The sequence below is a fragment of the Typopeltis vanoorti genome, chromosome 18 (genome assembly GCF_054136105.1).
Source record: "Typopeltis vanoorti isolate ZY-2024b chromosome 18, IOZ_Tvanoo_1.0, whole genome shotgun sequence".
Lineage (NCBI taxonomy): Eukaryota > Metazoa > Arthropoda > Arachnida > Uropygi > Thelyphonidae > Typopeltis > Typopeltis vanoorti.
Window position 1 is genome coordinate 109353670 of NC_143566.1, and position 22783 is coordinate 109376452.

General features: G+C 36.7%; 1 protein-coding gene across 1 annotated transcript in view; it reads right to left on the reverse strand.

Moving 5' to 3' along the window:
- LOC150097054 (uncharacterized) overlaps positions 1 to 22783 on the reverse strand; it is a 353024-nt gene that overhangs the window by 153442 nt on the left and 176799 nt on the right. The window contains exon 8 of the mRNA XM_090408116.1: positions 9359 to 9512. Coding sequence (XP_090264242.1) covers positions 9359 to 9512 — 154 coding nt within the window. The remainder of the gene's footprint in view (positions 1 to 9358; positions 9513 to 22783) is intronic.

Below are 22783 nucleotides of genomic sequence, written 5' to 3' on the forward strand. Positions count from 1 at the left end.
AAAGGGAAAATGGAAACAGTAGGAGAGAGGGAATGAGAGAGATGTATGGGAGTATTAGAAGAGAAGAGAATGGAAACAGTAGAAGAGAGAGGTATGAGAATGAAAGAAGAGGAGAGAATGGAAACATAGGAGCGAGGGAATGGTAAGAGGTATAATGTATGGCGACTCAATGATCCGTGGTGTTCAAGATAGGATGGGTGAGGAGTGTTTGCCAGGAGGAACAATAGAAAGGGTGGCTATGGCAATTAAGAGAGGTGAAAGGGTGGATGAGATGATTGTGATGGTAGGAACGAATGACTTGAGTAGTAATGTAAGTCGGGCAGCGAGATATATGAGATTTTTGCTTGAGACTGTATGGAAGAAGACAGAGAGAGGAAAAATAGTGTGCGTGTTGCCTAGGTATGATAATGATGAGCAGAGCAGAAGAGCGGTGATATTGAATGGCATAATAGCGAAAATGTGTGACAAGAGAGGACTGGTATATGTGGATGCTTGGAGTGCGTTTGAGGAGAGAGAGGAATTGTATGCAAGAGACCGTTTACATTTGAATGAGGAAGGACATAGGCATCTGGAGAGATTGCTGCTCTGAACGAGTCAGTGTGTCCCAGGGAGGATGATAGCAGGGGTGGCCTCTTGTGGGAATGGATACTTGGGAGAAGGGAGACAATGTCAGGTAACACTGAGCCCAGTGGAGTCTAGAAGGGATAATGCTGGGTATGGAAACAATAGCATTTATATGCTTTATACTAATGTCAGGAGTATCCGGAATAAGGGAGAGGAATTGGTGGCGCAGATAGCATCAGCCTGCCCAAAAATTATTGCGATCACTGAGACGTGGTTGACAGAAGGGGATATAACAACAGGAATAGAAGTCGCTGGGTATAGCATTTTTCGTCAGGATAGGAGGGGAAAACGTGGCGTGGGGTACTGCTTATGATAAGTGATGACCTATGTCCTCTAAGAGTGAAGAATTTGGAAGGAAGTGAGACAAATGATTTTGAGAGCATATGGTGTGAGGTAGAGGTAGGCAAGACAGGATATTTAGTGGGGTGTTGCTACAGACCCAGGAGCACAGAGGATGGGGACCAGGAGATGTTTAGACAGCTAAGTTTGGCAAGTGCAAGAAGAATGATTGTTATGGGAGATTTTAACTTCAGTAGTATAAATTGGAGAGAGGAAGATGCATGTAGCAATAGGGGAATGGAATTTCTAGAATTCTTGAGGGACAAATGTCTTAGGCAACATGTAACAGAGGAAACAAGAGGTTCAAAAGTTTTGGATTTGGTTATAGCATCAGAAGAGTTGATAATAACTGAGTTCACATCTCTCCCACCAGTTGGAGAGCATGACCATATGGTGTTGACTTGGAAAATGAATAGACATGCAGGAGTATCAAAGAGACGGGAACTTATGTGGAATTATAAGGCAGATGATTATAATAGTCTTAGACGTCAACTTCGGGAAGTTTCATGGAGGGAGGAATTGGAAGGCCGGGATATCACTAGTGCGTGGGAAATTGTGAAAGAATATTTGTTATCAGCAATGGTGAGTTGTATACCACGAGTGAAGAAGAGGACGCAATTTGGAGTAAAGTGGATGATAAACAATATTAAACAGGAATTGCATGCGAAAAAGAGGCTATGGAAGAGATATAAGGAGACAGGTGAAGAGATGCATGAGGAATATAAGACACAGGCCAGAAGAGTGAATTTTTTAGCTAGGGAATTTTTTAGCTACGTGGCCAGTAGGAGGAGAAATGACTGTGGAAGAATGATATTGTGGGATAAAAATGGGAATAGAGTGACTGATGCAGAGGAGATAGTGGAATTGTTCAATGAACACTTTATTGGAGTATTTCATCCTAGAGGAGTCAGTTTTAATGCTAGAGGGATAGGACTGGTTCGAGGTCTGGAGGTACAGGAGGAGAGTGTGTTTCAGATACTGTGTACCCTGGATGTCAGTAAAGCTGTGGGACTGGATGGTATTTCGCCACGAGTTTTGAGAGAATGTGCTAGGGAATTGACAGTGCCTTTAACGTGGCTTTTCAATGAAAGTCTAGCTTTGGCAAAGGTGCCCAGCGAATGGAAGAAAGGTAAGATAGTGCCATTTCATAAGGGTGGTAACAGACTGGAAGTGTCTAATTATAGGCCAGTCTGTGTGTCATCAGTAGTTGTTAAGATCTTGGAGAAAGTAGTGAGGGACCATATACAGCATTGGGCAGATGAGGGTAATGTTATCTGTGAAAATCAACATGGATTTGTGAAAGGACGCTCTTGTTTTAGCAATATGCTAGCCTTTTATAATAAAGTTACAAGAACATTAGATGAGGGAAAGGCATATACTGCAATTTTCTTTGACTTGGCGAAGGCATTTGACAGGGTGCCACATGATAAGCTGATGTTTAAGTTGCAGTACATGGGTCTGGATGTCAGATTGGTCAACTGGATTCAGGATTGGCTGTCTGATAGGTATCAGAGAGTTGTGTATGGTGGAGCAGTTTCCAGGAGGCAGAGAGTTACAAGTGGGGTCCCACAGGTCTCAGTACTAGGACCTATATTGTTTAACCTTTATATCAATGACATAGCCAGTGGATTGCAGGGGGATATTCAGTTGTTTGCGGATGATGCGAAGCTGGGAAGGATTATTAGTAATAGTGCAGATGTGGTAGCCCTGCAAGAGGATTTAAATAAGCTAGATAGATGAGCAAATGAATGGGGGTGTCAGTTTAATGCAGCAAAATTTAAGGTCTTGAGGATTGGGAAACATCGATGGGATGCTGCATACTCTATGGGAGGAGTTATACTGGAGGAAGTAGGGGAGACAAGAGATCTGGGGTTGATGATTGATAGAAACCTGAAGTTTAGGGGACATATTGCAAAGGTGGTGAAGGTAACACAGAGGTTTGCTGCTATTATGAGAAGGACACTGACCTGCAGGGATAAGAGGGTTATCATTCCATTGTATAAGTCTCTGATCAGACCACACTTGGACTATTGTTCTCAAATTTGGTCCCCAGGATTTGAAGGGGATAAATTAACTGTGGAAGGATACAAAGACGGACGACAAAGATGGTTTCAGGACTGTACAAGGATAGTTATGAGGATCAGCTGAGAGAATGGGGACTGTAGAGTTTAGTGGATAGAAGAAGGATATGTGTTATGATTGAGACTTTTAAACTGTTGAGAGGTGGTTACAGGGTTGACACTGGGGATTTCTTTTGCTTGGTTGAACAGCGGGAAGGAGTGATGACAAGAGGCCATCCCTGGAAGTTACGAAAGGAAACTGTGAGCAAGAGGGTAAGGAGTGGTTTCTTTGTGTGGAGCCGTGGAATGCATTGCCTGATGGAGTGGTGGGAGCAAGAATGGTCAGTGAGTTTAAAGAGTGGTATGATAGACTTTGTGTTTCTCAGGGGGGGGGACCTCCCTCGATGAGTCTTGACAGACTTTATGTCTTAGGACGGACCTCCCTCGATTAATCATTTGACTCCTTGGAGGCCTGAATAATAATAATAATAATAATAATAATAATAATAATAATAATAATTTTAGCTAACTTCCTCAATAGTTACTGTTAATATAAGGAAATTCTAGGATGAAACTCACACACTTCTCTGTATAGAAATATTAATGGTTGGAATAATCTTACCGATAATCATCTATCTTCATCTACTTATACATATACACTTTTTATAACTGTAAACACTTTAAACAGTAAACGGCACTCATTAAAATAATTCTTCTAAGTAATAACTGAATTAATCATCGGTCACAATACACATAAACGTTGTTGCATAAAGTACTACTGATCACTCATGAAATGGGGCAACACAATAATTCCTTAACTTTAGGTTTTATATGCACAGTTGTTCACTCTTCCGGCATTCAATTAATTCTTAAACACTACAATTCTAAACACAGCTATCGGTATACTTCAACTTTACAGCTCTACTATTTTTCAGTAACTTCGTGCTTTGCTTCAAGTTTCTGTGTGTCCTTGAAAGGTCGGCCCTGAAATTAAATCTCAATTCAAGTATTGCTAGTCTATTTAGTAGTCACTCAGCTGTCTTCCGTAGCTATAATTGTTATTCTACAACTGATTAGCTAACCGCCTCTCGACTAGTATACTTTATTAGCTGCTTGAGTGACTTGCCGATTCGCTATTATCGCACTGTGATTCCCGAATGCTCCGATTCCAACCTAATGCTAATTCTCTCTCTGTTTCCTTATTATTCTTATTTTCCACGTTCTTCCCTTTTTATATCCATCCTTCCCGCCTAAATTGTTCTCATGATCTAAAACTCTTTTCAATAAACTTTCTCCTCACGTGGTGGTCCAAAACTCGCACTCGCTTACTTACATGCATCTCCATGACAACAAAACAAAACATAATAAAATTGAGCTATTACATGACGTTAAACTTTCACAAACAGAAATAAATAGACAATATTTACATTTCAATAAATGAGCAGTTAAATTATCAAATACAAGTTCTTATAATATTAACATAATAATAATTAAAATAGCTTAATAATATTTAATACAGTCTTTTCATTATTAATACATATATCTTTGATTAAATAATTAAATATTAGACAAAATTAAGGTAGTTATATGAATATTAAATTGTAAAATAAGTTGTTTACATTAAATAATATTTACACAAGTCTTGCTTGGTATATGGTATATTATGTTAAATGTGAATGAAAAAAAAAAATATATACAAAACAATTTCATTCACAGTTTAACACAGTTCTTGCAGAATGAGCAGTTCATGAAGATCTTTCAACTTATTATTATTATTATTTTTTAATAATAATAAAAAGTTGAAAGATCTTCATGAACTGCTCATTAAATATCGCAACTATATCCTCTTCAGCAGTTGTTCATATACCATCTTCTCTAATCAATGTCATCCTTCAATAACCATTCTTTTTTTGGCTGCTACATATTGAAAGACTTCCCTAGGATTTTTTTTTGTAAATGTAAATTTACAAAAAACGATTTTTGTAAATGTGACATCATGGAGAGTTTGAGAATAGTGGATGATGAGGCTGAGAGGGTGACTGCATGTGCAGAAGAGGAATATGGAAAATTAGCCAAACTTGATATTAACAAGGCTGTGAGATTAATGATACAGGACTGTGTGTTTTAAAGGAATGTGTCAGGAAGTTGACATCTACCTGGATATATTCGTTTAATATGAGTCTAACATTGGGTCAAGATCCAAAGGAGTGGAAGGAAGGAAAGATTGCACTATTTCATAAAACAGGTGATGACAGAATTCAAGCATCAAATTATAGGCCTATCTGTGTGTCAGATGTTGTGATTAAAGTGTTGGAAAGGCAGGTGAGAATCAGGATTCAGAACTGGGTTGACAACAATGGTGTTATCTTTGATGGACAGCATGGACTTGCTCAAGGAAGATCATGTTTTAGTAATCTACTTACTTATCACAATAACGTGATGCTTCATTGGACAAGGGAGATGAATACGCAGTAGCATACTTAGAATTTGCAAAGACTTTTGATAGATTACCACATGATGACTTGACAGTCAAACTAAAGCATAAGGAATTGGATATTAGACTAGTGCATTAAATTGGAGATTGGCTATCTCATAGGTATCAGCAAGTTGCATATGCAGGAGCAATATCCCTGGAAAGTCTCTAGTGGTGTGTCTCAGGTGTCTGTTTTAGGGCTACTGCTGTTTAAACTGTATGTTGATGATATTGGGGAAGGACAAGCTATGAGGAGCAAATCAGATGTTGGCCTTACAAGAAGACTGCAATAGACCGAGTGAATGGGCAGATTAACGGTGATGCCATTTCAGTGTTATGAAATGTAAGATTTTAAAATTTGGGAACAAAGATGGGATGTAGAATTTATGCTTGGTGGGGATGTATTGTTCGAGATGGAGAAAATAATCTTGGAAAAAAGATCTTGGGTTGATGGTGGCTAAGGATCTAAAATTTAGAGGGACATTCCCAAAATTGTGAGGAAAACAATGAATTTTGGGAATGATGCTGAGGCTACTGACGTGTAGAAGTATGGAGATTCTGATTCCATTGTATAAGGCTCTGATTAGGCCAGTTGTGGACTAGTGTGCACAGATTTGGTCACCTGGTTTTCAAAAGGGTAAAGAGAAGTTTGAGAGAATCCAGAGGTGATTGTCCAAAATAGTTTCTGATTTCTGGAATGTTGAATATGAAGAAAGGTTGAGACATTGCAACTTGCAGAGTTTAGTGGATAGGAGGAGGTGGGTTGATATGACAGAAACATAAAGTTAGTAAGGGGTTGCTATAAGATTAATGTTGATAACATTTTCCATAAAATGGTGGAAGACTGAGGAAGAACAAGAGGTCATCCCTGGAAGATGTATAAGGTAGGTGTGAGCAAGTAAGAATCAGGTTTTTTGCATGGAGAGTTGTGAATGATTGGGATGCATTGCCTGAGAAAGTGGTGTCTGCAGAGAATTTGAATGTGTTTAAGCATAGTATGATGAGCTGTGTGTATCACAAAAGGAACCTCCTAGATGAGTCTATGACTCTATGGGCTCTTAGGATAATAATAACAACAATAATATTACATACCTGAATTGATGAGAATGGAAATCTTTCGAGACGAATATCGGTTTGTTAAGGGGAAATCACATAACATGTCTTTAGCAACTTGGTTACATTTTGTAATAGGGTGACTAGTGTATTCAATGGAGAAAATGTTATACAGTGATTTATTTGGATTTTGTTAAAGCATTTGAGTACCAAATGATAAACTAATGTTGAAATTGGGTGGGATGAGTTTGGATTACCATTTGGTAGCTTGATTATTATTATTATTATGTGACACCTCCAAGGAGTCCAAAGACTCATCGAGGGAGAGCACCTACTCTACAGCTCTCCGTCTCCACCACTGAATCCACCAACTACAGCGAATCACATCATCTACACCAATGCTATCTATTGCCCATGGTACAACAGATGGGATTCGAACCCACAGCCAACCAGGCCAGCAAGAAGGCTGGTTGACAAGCAGCATCCAGCAAGTTGCATATGGAGGTGAAGTGTCCCAAAAAAAAAAAGGAACGTGACATGTGGGGTGCCACAGGATTCTGTCCTAGGACCACTGTTGTTCACCTTTTATATCAATGATACAGTTCACAGTGTGAAAGTAGATATTTAGTTATTGTTTGCTGTTGAGGTTGAATTAGGAAGAGCAATCTCAGGAATTTCTGATGTGTTGTTACAAGCTGATTTGAATAGGTTGGTGCTTTGGGCTGATTTCATTCATTTCAATGTTGTTATGTAAAGTTATGCACCATGGCCAGAGAAGATGGAATGAAGTTTGCCAGATTGAAAGAACTTTGCTTCAAGATGTGGAGGAAGCAAGGAATCTGAGGATCTTGGTAAATAGGGAAATGAAGTTTCCCTATTCACCAAGGGGACTCATTGTTAAAGTTGTATGGATTACCCCAAAACATTTCTGCTATAATCTAAAAAATTCTGATATGTATGAATATGGAAGTAATAGTTCCTCTGTAAAAGGCATGTAATTAGCCCTTGTTTGAATTCTGTTCACAGATCTTGTCACCTTGCTATACTCATGTTAAGGAAACATTGGGGAGAGTGCAGAGGCAGATAACTAAGAATGTCTCAGGACTCAAGAATATTAAGCACGAGGGAATGTGGTCTTTAGGGCTTGGCAGATAGGAGGAGGAGGAGGAGGGGTGATATGATGGTGACATATAAGTTGGCTATAGGATGCTATCAAATAGATACAGGGGAGGGAATTATTGCACAGAATAATGGGTAATGCAAGAATGAGAAGTCATCTGGTAAATGGTACAAAAGAGTTTTTTTTTTTTTTATGTGGTTTCCACCCACAAAAGAGTATTAGTAAACCTATAGCACATTTGTACCATGAGTGGACTAAGGATTTTTTTTTCCATTTTTTTCTACAATTTTTTTATTTATTTTTAGATTTTTCCAGATATTCTGCTCTAGAGAGCACTGAACTTTTTCAAGCCACTTCAGGCCCCCCCCCCCCAATAAGAAGGGCAGTGGGTCTCACACTGAGCCAAGAAATGTGAGGAAAGAGGTTAAAAGGAGATTTTGTTTGGAAGGTTATGAAGAAGTGGAATGCATTACCCGAGTAGGTGGTGAGTACTCCAACGTGGAACATGTTCAAGGCAAGGTATGATAGATATTGTCATCTGTGAGTGTTTGACCTCCCACAATGAGTATTTAGACTCTGTGGAGGCTTGAAAGTAATACTGAAGTACTAATATTGGAAGTTTATTTTCCACTTGGTTAGACTATAATAAATTTAGTTTAATCCTTTATCCAAGCGTAAGCAAACAAAGTTTGCACCTGAAGTATCTTCAGGGCTGAGGCAACTGGTAGTAAAGGTGGACCAAGCTCTCGTTACTCCTTGTCTCAGTATCTCCCATAATGCAAAGCATATCTCCTTGCAGACATGTATAATGCTATGCATTATAGGGAAGGGCCACTACCAAAACCGGTTTCGACCTTTATTAGGTCTCGTCAGTAGGAGCCAGACTCAGAAGTGGTGATACTAAGGCAGAAATAATGGAGAGGTCATATTTACTTATAAGAGTTACCAAAAGGTGTACCACCTTATTATTAAATTACTATGGATTTAGAGAAAGATGTTGGAAGTTTATTTTCCACTTGGTTAGACTATAATAAATTTAGTTTACTCCTTTATCCAAGTGTAAGCAAACAAAGTTTGCACCTGAAGTATCTTCAGGACTGAGGCATAGCATTATACATGTCTGCAAGGAGATGTGCTTTGCGTTATGGGAGATACTGAGACAGGAGTGATCAGAGCTTGGGCCACCTTTACTACGAGTTGCCTCAGTCCTGAAGATACTTCAGGCACAAGCTTTGTTTGCTTACACTTGGATAATGGGTTAAACTAAATTTATTAAAGTACTAATACTAAAAATATGTATGCAGAAAATCTTTCGTTTACTATTTTAATTTTAAATTGAAACTGGGAAACTTGGAAAGACCATAGGAATAGAATGCTATACTGATCATTGCTATGTTAAATTTCCTTTAGAATAGTAATGAGACATTGAGGATTTGATGAAGATTTCTCATGGTCTGTTATAGGCTACTGCCTATAACAGACCATGTTATATAATGATATATAGTTATATAATGGTGCTATAATGAGAGATGATTGTGGCCAAGTTTAAAAATTCCTCATTATTTAGCACATGTCTTACTAGATATGTTATTATCATTTGATGAAAATTGCATGATGTGGTTTTAGATTATCTATGAAAAAAAAAAAGTAAACAAACTGATTTTAGGGTGGAAAAAATTTCTTACTTACCTAAAAATTTTGTTTCGTGGAATAGTTCGAAAAAAGTAACTATACTGTGAATGGTCATTCAGAATTGCACCTTCTGCACTATAGCTAATAATAATGGTGTTATAGTGTTTTGCTACTCCAGCAATGGGTTCTACAGTATCTGAACATGCAGGTCCTAAAAAAAAAAAAAAATGCTTGAGACAAAAACTTCTGAATCTTTTATCTTACTAAAAAGAAATACTGTATACTAAAAATTAACTGTGTTTCCCTCAATTAAAAATAAAAGCAGAACAAAGATATGGCCAGAAACAAGAAATGTACAATAAGGATTTGTACTTATGCCTTTGCTTTTTAATTTGTGCATGAGTGATATTGAGAATGACTCGAACAGAATATCTAGTTGTTTGCTGATGATGCTAAACTAGGAAAAGCAATTTTTAATGGAACTTGTGCCATTATATCATTTATTAGACACATATATTCAAAAGAATATAATAATTTTCTTACTACAAATATTTTAACCAGAAACTAATTGGTCATCGTCAGTACATCAGCATAATCACAAGATGAAGCTACAAGAAAGAAAGTTAATCCTATTTACAGAGTCGAGCCATGTGCCAGAAGCCACCTAGTGGGTGGTTACAATAAAATAAGATTACGATTAAAATCAAAGTTTAAAATTAAGTGATTTGAAATAAAATTTAATTAGATAATGAAATGACACAGCATTATATTAAACAAATTAAAGAAAAAAAAATATATATATAATAATTAAAATGGGGGGAGGAACACTATTGTATGCCATTTATGAGGATCAAACGCTCCCAAATCTTGGCAATATTTCTATTTAAATTTCAGTACTGTAGAAGTGCTTCAGCACTCTCTTTAAATAACTACTCAAACCTAAACCTGCATTGGTGATGTAAAAGGACCACAGGATATTGTGATCAGTGTCCACTCCATGTTGAGCAAGGCTAGATTTTTCTGTTTATTGTTGTTAATATATGATTGGTGTTCTTGTAGTCATTTTTCAACAGAACATCCTGTTTGTCCAAAGTATGAGCAGAGGCACTCATTTTGAACCTGTAAACATGAGGGAAAGAGAGAGAGAGAGAGAGAGAGAGAGAGAGATGGGGGGGGGGGGCTGATCTTTTGTGGATGGTAACCAAGAGGAGATTTTGTTAATAGGGGAAAAACTCTGAACCTGTATGGCAAGTTCCTATCCCATATATCACAGGCATCTCTGAGACGATTGCTAAGATTTTGTGAGCAGTGTGAGCAGCAAAAGAATGGAAGTACAAAATCAAGGAAATTATAACTGTTAAGTGAGGGAACCATATTTGAACAAGCAATCATAAGGTAAGAGTATGTGTGAAATAGGAGGGTCAAGAAATGATGAAATGTATTCATTTTGCTAAATTATGGAGACTACTATCATGTTAACGACAATTACTTTAATTTCCGGACATTTTGACCTTCATATTACAGTCATGATCTGAAGAAGTCTCCATAATTTATCCAAATTAATGCTGCTCACTTTGTGCATTAAAATTTATCAGGTCCCAAATCTGAATGAAGCAGTCAGATTTAAGTAATACCCCTGTTCTGTAATATTTTCTCTGTCCTTCCTGAGAACAGATCTGTAGCCAAGTAGTAATTAGCAAGAAGTCAGAAACAGAGTCATGGGAGGTAGTACATTTGACAGTAGGCTGATGTCATAGTCCAGTGTGCAAAGGAAGAGAGCTAGTGTCATGAATAAGAGAGTGGGTAATAGAAAGACATCTAAGATTAGTATATTTGGACAGGAAAAGGCAGGTGACCAATAGTGAGTAGTAAGGCTTTATTCTTGGGCCACTGCTTTTTTTATTTGCATATTAATGACAGTAAGAATGACTTGATGAGAGAGATAATCCATTTGTTTGTAGAAGATAATTGGGTAGGGCAATAGTTAATAAATGTGAAGGAGATCCTGCAGGAGATTAAATAGATTGATACTGTGGTTACTAGTTTAATGTGGCAACATGTAAGGTGAATAGAGTGAAAAAGTTCTTCTTCTTCAACCTTTTGGTTCTGTCCACTGCTGGACGAAGGTCTCCCCCATGATTTTCCAGAGCACTCAGTTTTCTGCCTCTCCCTCCTGCAATTTGTTCCAGTTCATCGCTCCACCTTCTTCTTGGTCTTACTCTTTGTCTTGCTCCATCCATTGGTCTCCACCCTGTTGTTTTTCTAGTCCATCTCCCATCACTGCATCTGGCAATATGGCCAGCCCATCTCCACTTAGCCTGTTTAATGTATTTTATGATATCCATGACACCTGTTTGAGATCTTATCCAGGTATTTGTCTTCCTATCTCTTAATGTTATTTTTAGTATACTTCTCTCCATGCAATGTTGTGTTGTTCTCAGTTTTTTGTTTAGGGCTTCTGTTAGTCCATGTTTCTCCTTCATATGTTAGGACAGGAAGTATGCACTGGTTAAAAGCTTTCCTTTTTAGACTCATAGGGATGTCACTTCTGAATAGGTCTCTCATTTTCCCATAAGCCTTCCCTCCAAGGTGAATTCTTCATTCAATCTCTTTTCTTTGGCAATCCTCAAAGGATAAAAATTGGCCCAAATATACATATAAAGTAACTCGAACTATTTCATGGTTTTCAACTTTGACAGTGCTATGGTTTATGTATATTTTCATCATTATTTTTGTTTTTTCTCTATTTATTTTTAATCCAATTACTCTGGAGGCTTCATTTAGCTGATTTATCATTTCTTCAGATCTTCAAGATTATCTGCTATTAGGACAATATCATCTTCAAATTTCAGATGATGTAGCCTTTCTCCATTTATGTTCATTCCTTTTGTTTCCAAATCAAGGCTTCTAAAGACTTCCTCTAGTGCAGCTGTAAATAATTTGGGAGATACGGTGTTAGCTTGCCAAATGCCTTTTTGAAAGATAGAATTTTAATCCTTTTTCCCAAGTAAGCAAACAGACAAGTAAGTCAAGTTTCACTTTTCACTGTTTTTATATAATTTAATTACAGAAGTTGCATTATTGTAAATATGTTTTAGTGTTTTAATATATGGTTTTTCAGTTCCCTGGGTTTCAACTGCTTTTAGTGTTGCGGATGTTTTAACTGAATCAAATTCTTTTTCATAGTGTATGTAGGCCAGACATAGGAGTTGATTATATTCAATTGATTTTTCGATGTGCTGTCTTAATGTGTGAACATGGTCCAAAGTATTGTAATTCTTTCTAAATCCAGCTTGTTCACAGGATTGCATTCCCTCTAGTTTAGATTTTATTCTATTATTTATAATTTTTGTGAAGACTTTATATATGGTGGGGAGTAGGCTTATAGGTCTGTAGTTTTTAATTTCTTCTTTATTCCCTTTTTAAAAATTAACATTAGAAGTGAATTGTTCCAATTTTTTGGAATTTTTCTCTGTTTTAGGCATTCATTAGAGAGTTTAGTCAGCTGTTTGATGGAATTGTGGATGACAGAAGTCTACCACAATTCCATCTTCTCTTCTGGTGCCTTTCCATCCCTCCCCCTTGCTGGATGAAGGCTTTTCCAAGATTACTCCAAACTGTCTGTTCATGACTCTCCTTTCCCCACGTCACTCCTGCAAAATCTGATGATGTCATCAATCCAATGTGATTTAGGTTAGTGTCATAGTTGTTTTTTTCTCTCATGGAATTCAATTCAGTATTTCTTTTGTCTATCATTGATCTTGTCTTTGAGCAATATGCCCAGTCCATTGCCACTTCAGATGTTTCACTCTTCCTGTGATGTTAGAGACTTTGGTTTAGTTTCTTATCCACATATTCTTTTTGTGATCCAGTCTTGTGATACCAAGCATACTTCTTTCCTAACTAAATTGTGTTGTTCTTAATTTCTGAATTTCCTTTGCCTTTAGTGTCCATGTTTCACAACCATATACCAATATAGGAAAAATACATTGGTTAAAAAAGGGTTTCTCTTCAGGCATAATGGTAATTGGCTTTTGAATATTGAATGTAATTTTCCAAATGCTTCACCCAAGCATCATTATTTCTGGTTTATCATAGCTATTGAACATAATTTGAATCTTCTTTAGGGTTATCCTTAGGCCAGCTGTTTTTGCTAGCAATTTGGATACATGGATACAAGTCTGTAATTCATGTGCAGTTGCAGTAAAGATAACTATGCCATCTGCATAACATAAATGGCTTAAATCCTTCCATTTATCTTCATACCTTTCCCTTCCCAATCAAGAAGTTTGAATATTTCTTCTACGCATGCTGTGAATAATTTTGGAGATTATTATTATTATTATTATTCAGGCCTCCATGGAGTCAAAAGACTCATCATGGGAGGTCCATTCTAAGAAACACAAGTCTATCAAGACTCACGGAAGGAGGTCCCTCCTAGGAAACACAAAGTCTATCATGCCACTCCTTAAACGAATTGACCGTTCTCGCACTCACCCCTCTATCGGGCAATGCATTCCATGGTTCGACCACCCTCCATGCAAAGAAACCACTCATCACCCTCTTTCTCACAGTTTCCTTTCTTAACTTCCAGGGATGGCCCCTTGTCATGACTCCTTCCCGCTATTCAACCAAGCGAAAGAACTTTCGAGTGACAATCCTGTAACCATCTCTCAACAGTTTAAAAGTCTCAATCATATCACCTCTCCTTCTTCTATCCACCAAACTCTGTAGTCCACACTCACTCAGGCGATCCTCATAACTAACATTGTTTATTAACCTTTCCACAGTTAATTTATCCCCTTCAAATCCTGGGGACCAGATCTGAGAACAATAGTCAAAGTGTGGTATGATCAAAGTCTTATACAACAGAATGATAACCCTTTTATTTCTGCAGGTCAGTGTTCTTCTGATTATTGCAGCAATGCTCTGTGTTACCTTCACTACCTTTGCAATATGTCCCCTAAATTTCAGGTTTCTATCAACCATCAACCTCAAATCTCTTGTCTCCCCTACTTCCTCCAGTTTAACTCCTATAGAGTATGCAGTGTCCCATCAATGTGTTCCAAACCTCAAGACCCTACATTTTGCTGCATTAAACTGAAATCCTCATTCATTTGCCCATCTATCTAGCTTATTCAAATCCTCTTGCAGGCTACCACATCTGCACTATTACTAATAATCCTTCCCAGCTTTGTCTCATCCGTAAACAACTGAATATCCCCTTGCAATCCACTGACAATGTCGTTGATATAAAGGTTAAACAATATAGGTCCCAGTACTGAGCTCTGTGGAACCCCACCTGTAACCTTCTGCCTCTTTGATATTGCTCCACCATACACAACTGTCTGATACCTATCGGACAGCCAATCCTGAATCCAGTTGAGTTGCAGCACATGGGTCTGGATGTCAGATAGGTCAACTGGATTCAGGATTGGCTGTCTGATAGGTATCAGAGAGTTGTGTATGGTGGAGCAATATCAGCTTATCACTTGGCACCCTGTCAAATGCGTTCTATGTCTAGGAAAATGGCAGTATATGCCTTTCCCTCATCTAATGCTCTTGTAACTTTATTATAAAAGGCTAGCATATTGCTAAAACTCTCAGAGATAACATTACCCTCATCTGCCCAATGCTGTATACGGTCCCTCACTACTTCCTCCGAGATCTTTCTAACTACTGATGACACACAGACTAGCCTATAATTAGACACTTCCAGTCTGCTACTGCCCTTATGCAATGGCATTATCTTACCTTCCTTCCGTTCCATGGGCACCTTTCCCGCAGTCAGACTTTCATTGAAAAGCCAGGTCAAAGGCACTGTCAGTTCCCTAGCAGATTCTCTCAAAACTCGGGGTGAAATACCATCCAGTCCCACAGCTTTACTGACATCCAGAGTACTCAGTATTTGGAACACACTCTCCTCCTGCACCTCTAAACCTCGAACCTGCCCTATCCCTCTTATGTAAACTCAAATTCAAATTGAGTATTCTCTAGTATCTAGTATCCTCTAGTATTCAAATTCAGATATTGTATCACTTTGTCTTATACCTCTCTGTATTTCCACAGTACAGATGTTTCCATTGAAATAAATCTTCTGGGGCATTGGTGTATGCTGATTTGATGGTCCTGATGTATGGCTCCTCCAGTTGTTGGTTTTGTAATGCTTTAAGTATTGCACAAGTTTTTACTGAATCAAAGGCATAATCAACAAAATCAAGACATAATGGTAGTGATATTTATTACGCAGTTTAATAATCTGCTGTACAACTTAAATATGGTCCAAGTGCACTACAACCACTTCAAAAGCTTGCCTGTTCTTTTGGTTGTGCTAGGTCTAGAATTGTACAAAGCCTATGAGCTAAGACTTTTTGTACACACTTTGTAAACCACTGATTGTAGACTGATTAGTCAGTAGTTCATCATGTCTTCTACCTCACCTTTTTTATGTATCAGAATTAGAGTAGCCTTCTTCATGTTCTTAGTACGTTATTTTTCTTCAGGCATAAAGTAAATATTTTACTAAGAGTTTATAGATCATTTCTCCACTTGCTTTTACAAGTTCAGCTATAACTTTATCCTCAACTGCAGCTTTTTCATTTTGCAAGCTTTGGATGTTCCACATAATTTCTTCTGGAAGAATCTATGGTACTTCATCTATTTCGTAGTTGTCTTCTTCTTCATTTAATTCATCATCCTGATATGACACTGAGTAAAATTCTTCAATTATTTTTTGCTATAGCATATCTATATCTGGTTATGATCCCATCTTGTAGTTTGACTGCAACCATCTGTTTATTGCTGTTCATCCATTGCTGTTTGACTTTTTTGAGATGATGGTTGTTTTCAGTTGTTTGTTGTATGAATTTACAATTGAATTATCATTTCTGATTCTTTAACGATACTTGTGACATAATGATTAGAAATATATACACGTTTACACAAGAATAATGTTTAATTTGCCAAATATTTCGGTCTGAATATTACAGACCATCTTCAGTGGCTACATAGGAATAGTTTTAAAAAACAATGTGGAATATGAACGATTGATCATTCACAAATAGAACGAGCCGCGTGATGTCATATCGCTAAGTATTAGAAGAGTAAACATTTTTAAAGTCATAATTAAAGATATTAATTCAGAAATTCATGTAATAATCTTAAATAACATTAGACTAATATAGGAAATTTACATTTAAAAAAAAATAAAAAAATTATACACTTATACACCTATTAACAAATTATCCATCTATTTTCCTTTATCTAAAGATAAACACTCAACCTTGTCTCTACCTGATGTGTATCAAGTTCCTTGTAACTGTAATCTTTCCTATTTTGGACAAACTGGATGTTCTATAGAAAAAAGAATTCAAGAGTATCAATCATCAATTCAACACAACAAACCCAAGAAATCTGGATTAGCTCAGCATTGATTAGAAACAAGCCACAACATCCTTTGGTCCAAGACTCTCCTCCTACACAGATGTCGCTACAAATTTGAATGTTTATTTAAAGAACGTGTGGAGGCCTTACTTCAATGTCCTAACTTGAATCATAATGACTGTATATCTATATCAAAAATTTGGGAACGTCTAATCAGGATAACACATTACTTTTTTTTATTTTTTTTTTAATTATGTAAATTTCCTATATTAGTCTAATGTTATTTAAGATTATTACATGAATTTCAAGATTAATATCTTTAATTATGACTTTAAAATGTTTACTCTTCTATTACTTAGTGATGTCATATATTGCTAAGTAATAGAAGAGTAAACATTCTTTTATTATTATTATTATTATTATACACCTCCAGGGAGTCCAAAGACTCATCGAGGGAGAGTGTGCCAACAGCATCGAACGATAGGTCCCCTTCTAACTACTAACCGCGCTCAAACTTACTTAACTGAGCCATTAGTAGCAGAGGCTCTACCAATCGACCAACCTTTGCCGGCGAGGTGATGTTATTTAATAATGTTATTTAAGATTATTACATGAATTTCTAAATTAATATCTTTAATTATGACTTTAAAAATGTTTACTTTTCTATTACTTAGCGATATATGACATCACGCGGCTCATTCTATTTGTGAATGATCAATTGTTCGTATTCCACCTTGTTTTTTAAAACTATTCTTATGACCACTGAAGATGGTCTGTAATATTTAGACCGAAATATTTGACAAATTAAACATTATTCTTGTGTAAACGTATATATATTTCTAATTTTATCATTTCTTCTGTCATAATTTTCTGATGGTTTAGCACAATTTGGTGTATTCAATTTCATTCTGTGGAATATTTGATTGTTTCATTTCTCTCTTTGTTTCTTCATAAGCTGTTTTGTTTTTTCAGAAATTTTGTCTTGTTTCTGTTCTATGGTACCAGCTATTTCGAGTGACATTGTAGAAGGTTGTGGATAATAATGTCATTACTTTCTGATGGATCAGAATTATTATTATTATTATTATTATTATTACAAGACCCCATGGATTCAAAGATTCATCTAGGAGGTCTTTTTATCATACACACATCTCATCATACCGTACTTTAAACACATTCAAATTCTCTGCAGACACCACACTCTCAGGCAAGGCATTCCAATCATTTACAACTCTGCATGAGAAAAAAACCTCCTTCTCACTCCCCTACTCACACCCTCTTTATACAGTTTCCAGGGATGACCTCTGTTTCTCCCCTGATCTCCCACTATTTTCTGAAGAACCTCTCCAGTGTTGGATTCTGATTATGTAGAGATTAGAGTAATTATTATTTGCTTCAGAATCCAACATGATCTTCCATCACAAAGGCTATACTTGTAAATAATATTTAATGTAAACAACTTATTTTACAATTTAATATTCACATAACTACTTTAATTTTGTCTAATATCTAATTATTTAATCAAAGATATATGTATTAATAGTGATAAGACTGTATTAAATATTATTAAGCAATTTTAATTATTATTATGTTAATATTATAAGAACTTGTATTTGATAATTTAACTGCGCATTTATTGAAATGTAAATATTGTCTATTTATTCCTGTTTGTAGAAGTTTAACGTTATGCAATAGCTCAATTTTATTATATTTTGTTTTGCTGTCATGGAAACGTATGTAAGTGAGCGAGCACGTTTTGGAACACCACGTGAGGTTTATTGAAAAGAGTTTTAGATAGAAATCACGTGAACAATTTAGGGGGAAAAACAGATATATAAGCGACGAACGCTAGAATTATTAATTAATTAGGAGATTAGAGATTTATTAGAGAGAGGTTGGCATTAGGTTGGAATCGGGCATTCGGCATTTGGGAATCACATTTACATTTTTTTTACATTTTACATTTACATTTTTACATTTTACATTTTAAAAAAAAATAAAAAATTATACACTTATCCACCTATTAACAAATTATCAACCCATTTTCCTTTATCTAAAGATAAACACTCAACCTTGCCTCTACCATTATCATTAATATACAAGTTAAACAGCAATGGCTCTAAAATAGATCCCTGAAACACTCCCCTAATAACTTTCCTTTTCCTGGATATCGCTCCCCCATACACAACTTGTTGATACCTATCAGATAGCCAGTCTCCAATCCAATGCCCCAAAATAATATCCAACTCCATCTGCTCTAGTTTGACTATCCACTTATCATGCAGTAATCTGTCAAAAGCCTTTGCGATTAAGTATATTATTGTGTATTACGGTGCGATTAAGTATATTACAGTAATATACTTAACCCACCAGTTAAGTATATTACTGTGTCTCCTTCTCCTCTGTCCATGGAAGCAGTCACTTTATTGTAATAAGTAAGTAGATTACTAAAACATGACCTTCCTTTAGCAAATCCATGCTGTCCATCAAAGATAATACCATTGTTGTCAACCCAATTCTGGATCTTAGTTCTCATAAGCTTCTCCATCAACTTAACTACAACACCTGACACACAGATAGGCCTACAGTTTGATGCTTGAGTTCTATCACCTCCTTTATGAAGCAGCACAATCTTGCCCTCCTTCCACTCCTTAGGAACTTGACCGAGTGCAGGACTCTTATTAAAAAAATGTGTCAAGGCCGGTGTCAACTCCCTGGCACATTCCTTTAGAATATGTTGTAATCTGTTATCAAGTCCCACAGCTTATTTACATGTAGTTTACTCAACTCCCCATACACCTCTTGCTCACTTACAGTCAGTCTCTCTTTCCCATCATCAACTGCTCTCAATCTTTCCATGAAGTCACATTCACAAGATTGAAAGACTTTTGTCATCTATAATAAGATGTTTAAATCTATTGTTTAGTTCATGTTAGGATACATCATTTTTAATGTTGAGTTTTTGTACATCTATGTTTTGCTTTGATCTTGGAAACATTTTTCTTCTTGGCAGTTTATTTGGATTTTAATACATACCATATAATGGTCACTTCCAATGTTGAGGGTGTTTATAACAGAGCAGTCTTGAAAGATATTTTTCTTATTGCTGAGGATAAAGTCAATTTCACTAGTTTTTCCATTTGGACTTTTCTATGTCAACTTCCTATGTGTTTTTTCATGAAAAAGGAATTCATGATGTACACTTTTTCTTTTTCTGCAAATTCTGTTAACCTTGCTCCTCTGTCATCTATCATGCGATATCCAAAATTTCCCATTGTCAATACCTATCAGATAGCCAGTCTCCAATCCAATGCACCAGTATAATACCAACACCCATCATCTCTAGTTTGACTATAAACTTAGCATTCAGTAATCTATCAAAAGCCTTTGCAATTCATCTGATTTTTATATACCAATTCTAGCATTACAATTCTGAAATGATGTTTGTTTTCCTTTATTGTAGAGTTGGGATACATCATGATAGAAGGCTTCAACTTTAACTGCCTGTTGCTGTAGGTGGTAACAATCTGGCCTCTGAGGAATGAGTGCCATTTTATTTCTATTATTATATATCTTAGAGATGGTGCATCATGATAGAAAGCTTCAATTTCTTTATCAGCATGACTTATTGTTGGTGCATAGACTTGGATGATCATAAGAGTGTATCTTTTTAAAAGATCCAAGGTCTAGTTTCCAATGGCAGCATGATCTGGTTACCTAGGGGATTCATAGCACCCTATGCCTTCATGTCTAACTGCCTGCTGCCTTAGGTGGTGGTAACAATCTGGTCTCTGAGGAATGAGGGGCATTTTATTTCTGTTATATATATGTTATATGTTATATTTTATTTCTGATATATATATATATATATATATATATATATATTTGGTAGTGCCCTGTGGTAAAAGCTATTCACTTGCTTTTTCCTGAATTAATTCTATTTCTTGTATACTACTCTTTCGTATCTGTCCATCATCAATCACCTTCTTATCCATATTACTAGTTTTATATCCAGCTTCATTTGCTCCAATATGTATAACATGCGCACATAACTTACGCAAGTAGTTATTATTATTATTACGGAGTATCTCCATGGAATCAGTAGACTCATTGCGGGAGACCCAAACTATCAAAACAATATCTATTATATCTCTTCTTGAACTCATTTACAGACGAAGAACTCACAATTGAGTCAGGCAATGCATTCCATTCATTCACCACCCTACAGACGAAAAACATTGTTCTCACACCTTTGCTAACCACACTTTTCTTAATTTCCAGGTATGACCTCTTGTTCTTCCATCACTATCACACAGCTGAAATATTTCCCCTGAATCAATCTTATAAAAGCCTTTTAGTAATTAAAATGTTTCTATAATATCCCCTCTTCTCCGTCTATCAACCAACCTCTGCAATCCACAAGCTCTCAATCTATCAATGTAGGGAGCATTTTTTTACATCACTCACCAACTTAGTCACTCTCCTCTGAACCCTCTCCACAACCTCCTCATCTCCAAGGAATCCAGGTGACCAGACTTCAACACAGTAATCCAAATGTGGACGTATCAACACCTTATAAAAAGGAATAATAGCCTCTTTATCTCTGGATGTTAGTGTGTTCTTCAATAACCAAGTAATCCTAGGTGCAATCTTGGACACCTTAGCAATGTGTCCTCTGAACGTCATTTCCCTATCCACCAACATCCCCAAGTCCCTAGCCTTATCAATCTCTTGGAATACAGTTCTATCAATGTAGTACACAGCTGGTAATCTTTTATTTCCAAAATGCATAACCTTACACTTTTCCACACTGAACTGACATCCATTACCTTTTGCCCAGTTTGCCAGCTTATTTAAATCATCCTAGAAACTCTCAACATCAGCTTGATTTTTTATTGCATTACCCAACTTTGCATCATCAGCAAACAACTGAATATCTCCCTTTAAGCCATTTCCTATATCACTTATGCACAAATTAAACAATAACGGCCCAAACACAGAAGTTCGAGGCATGCCACTGGTCACCTGCCTCATCCTGGACTCTGCTCCTCCATACACACCACTTTCTGGTATCTCCCCCTGAGCAATTCTCTTATCCATATCACCAGCTTAGTATCCATCCCCATCTGCTCCAATTTGAGCAACATTATTCCATGGGGTATCCTGCAAAAAGCCTTAGCAAAATCCAGAAGTATCACTGTGTAGCCATTTCCTTTGTCCAACTCAGATGTCATTCTATTATAAAAAGTTAATAAATTGCTAAGGCAGGATTGATCTTTAAATAAACCATGTTGACCCCTATAGAGTATCATATCCTGATCAACCCATTCTTGAATTTTGTCTTTAACCAACTTTTCCAATACTTTTACCACCACTGGTGGTAAAAGTATTGGTGATTGGTAAAAGTATATGGTGATTGGTCTGTAATTAACTACCTTTATGCAAAGGAACTACTTTGCCTCCCTTCCACTCCTTAGGGACTATACCAAAGTTCAAACTTAAAGTTAAATAACCAAGTAAGAGGCGTTGACATTTCCTTCACACATTCACGCGACACCCGAGCTGATGTTCCATCTAAACCTACAGCAGTGTTTGCATTTAAATTTTGCAATATACTAAGTACTTCTGATTTATTAACTTCAATTCTCAAATTATTATTGCTACAGGTACAGAGTAATCCTCACTTGGGTGATAGACTTTTGAAAAGTGATCACTCTGTAACTCTACTATTACATCTGAATTGGTCACCTCAATACCTGTTGAAAGTTTATTTTTCACTTGGTTAGAATATAATAAATTTAGTTTAATCCTTTATCCAAGTGTGAGCAAACAAAGTTTGCGCCTGAAAGTATCTTCAGGACTGGGGTAAGGTGGTGCAACACCAGGACGATTCCTTGCAAAGGTGGAGCAAGCTACTAACACTCCTATCTCAGTATCTCCCATAATGCAAAACACATCTCCTTGCAGATATGTCTAATGTCATGCATTAAGAGAAGGGCCACTACCCAGACTAGTTTCGACCTTTATTGAGGTTCTTCAGTGGGAGCTGAAGAGACCTCAATAAAGGTCGAAACTACCACCTTACCCCAGTCCTGAAGA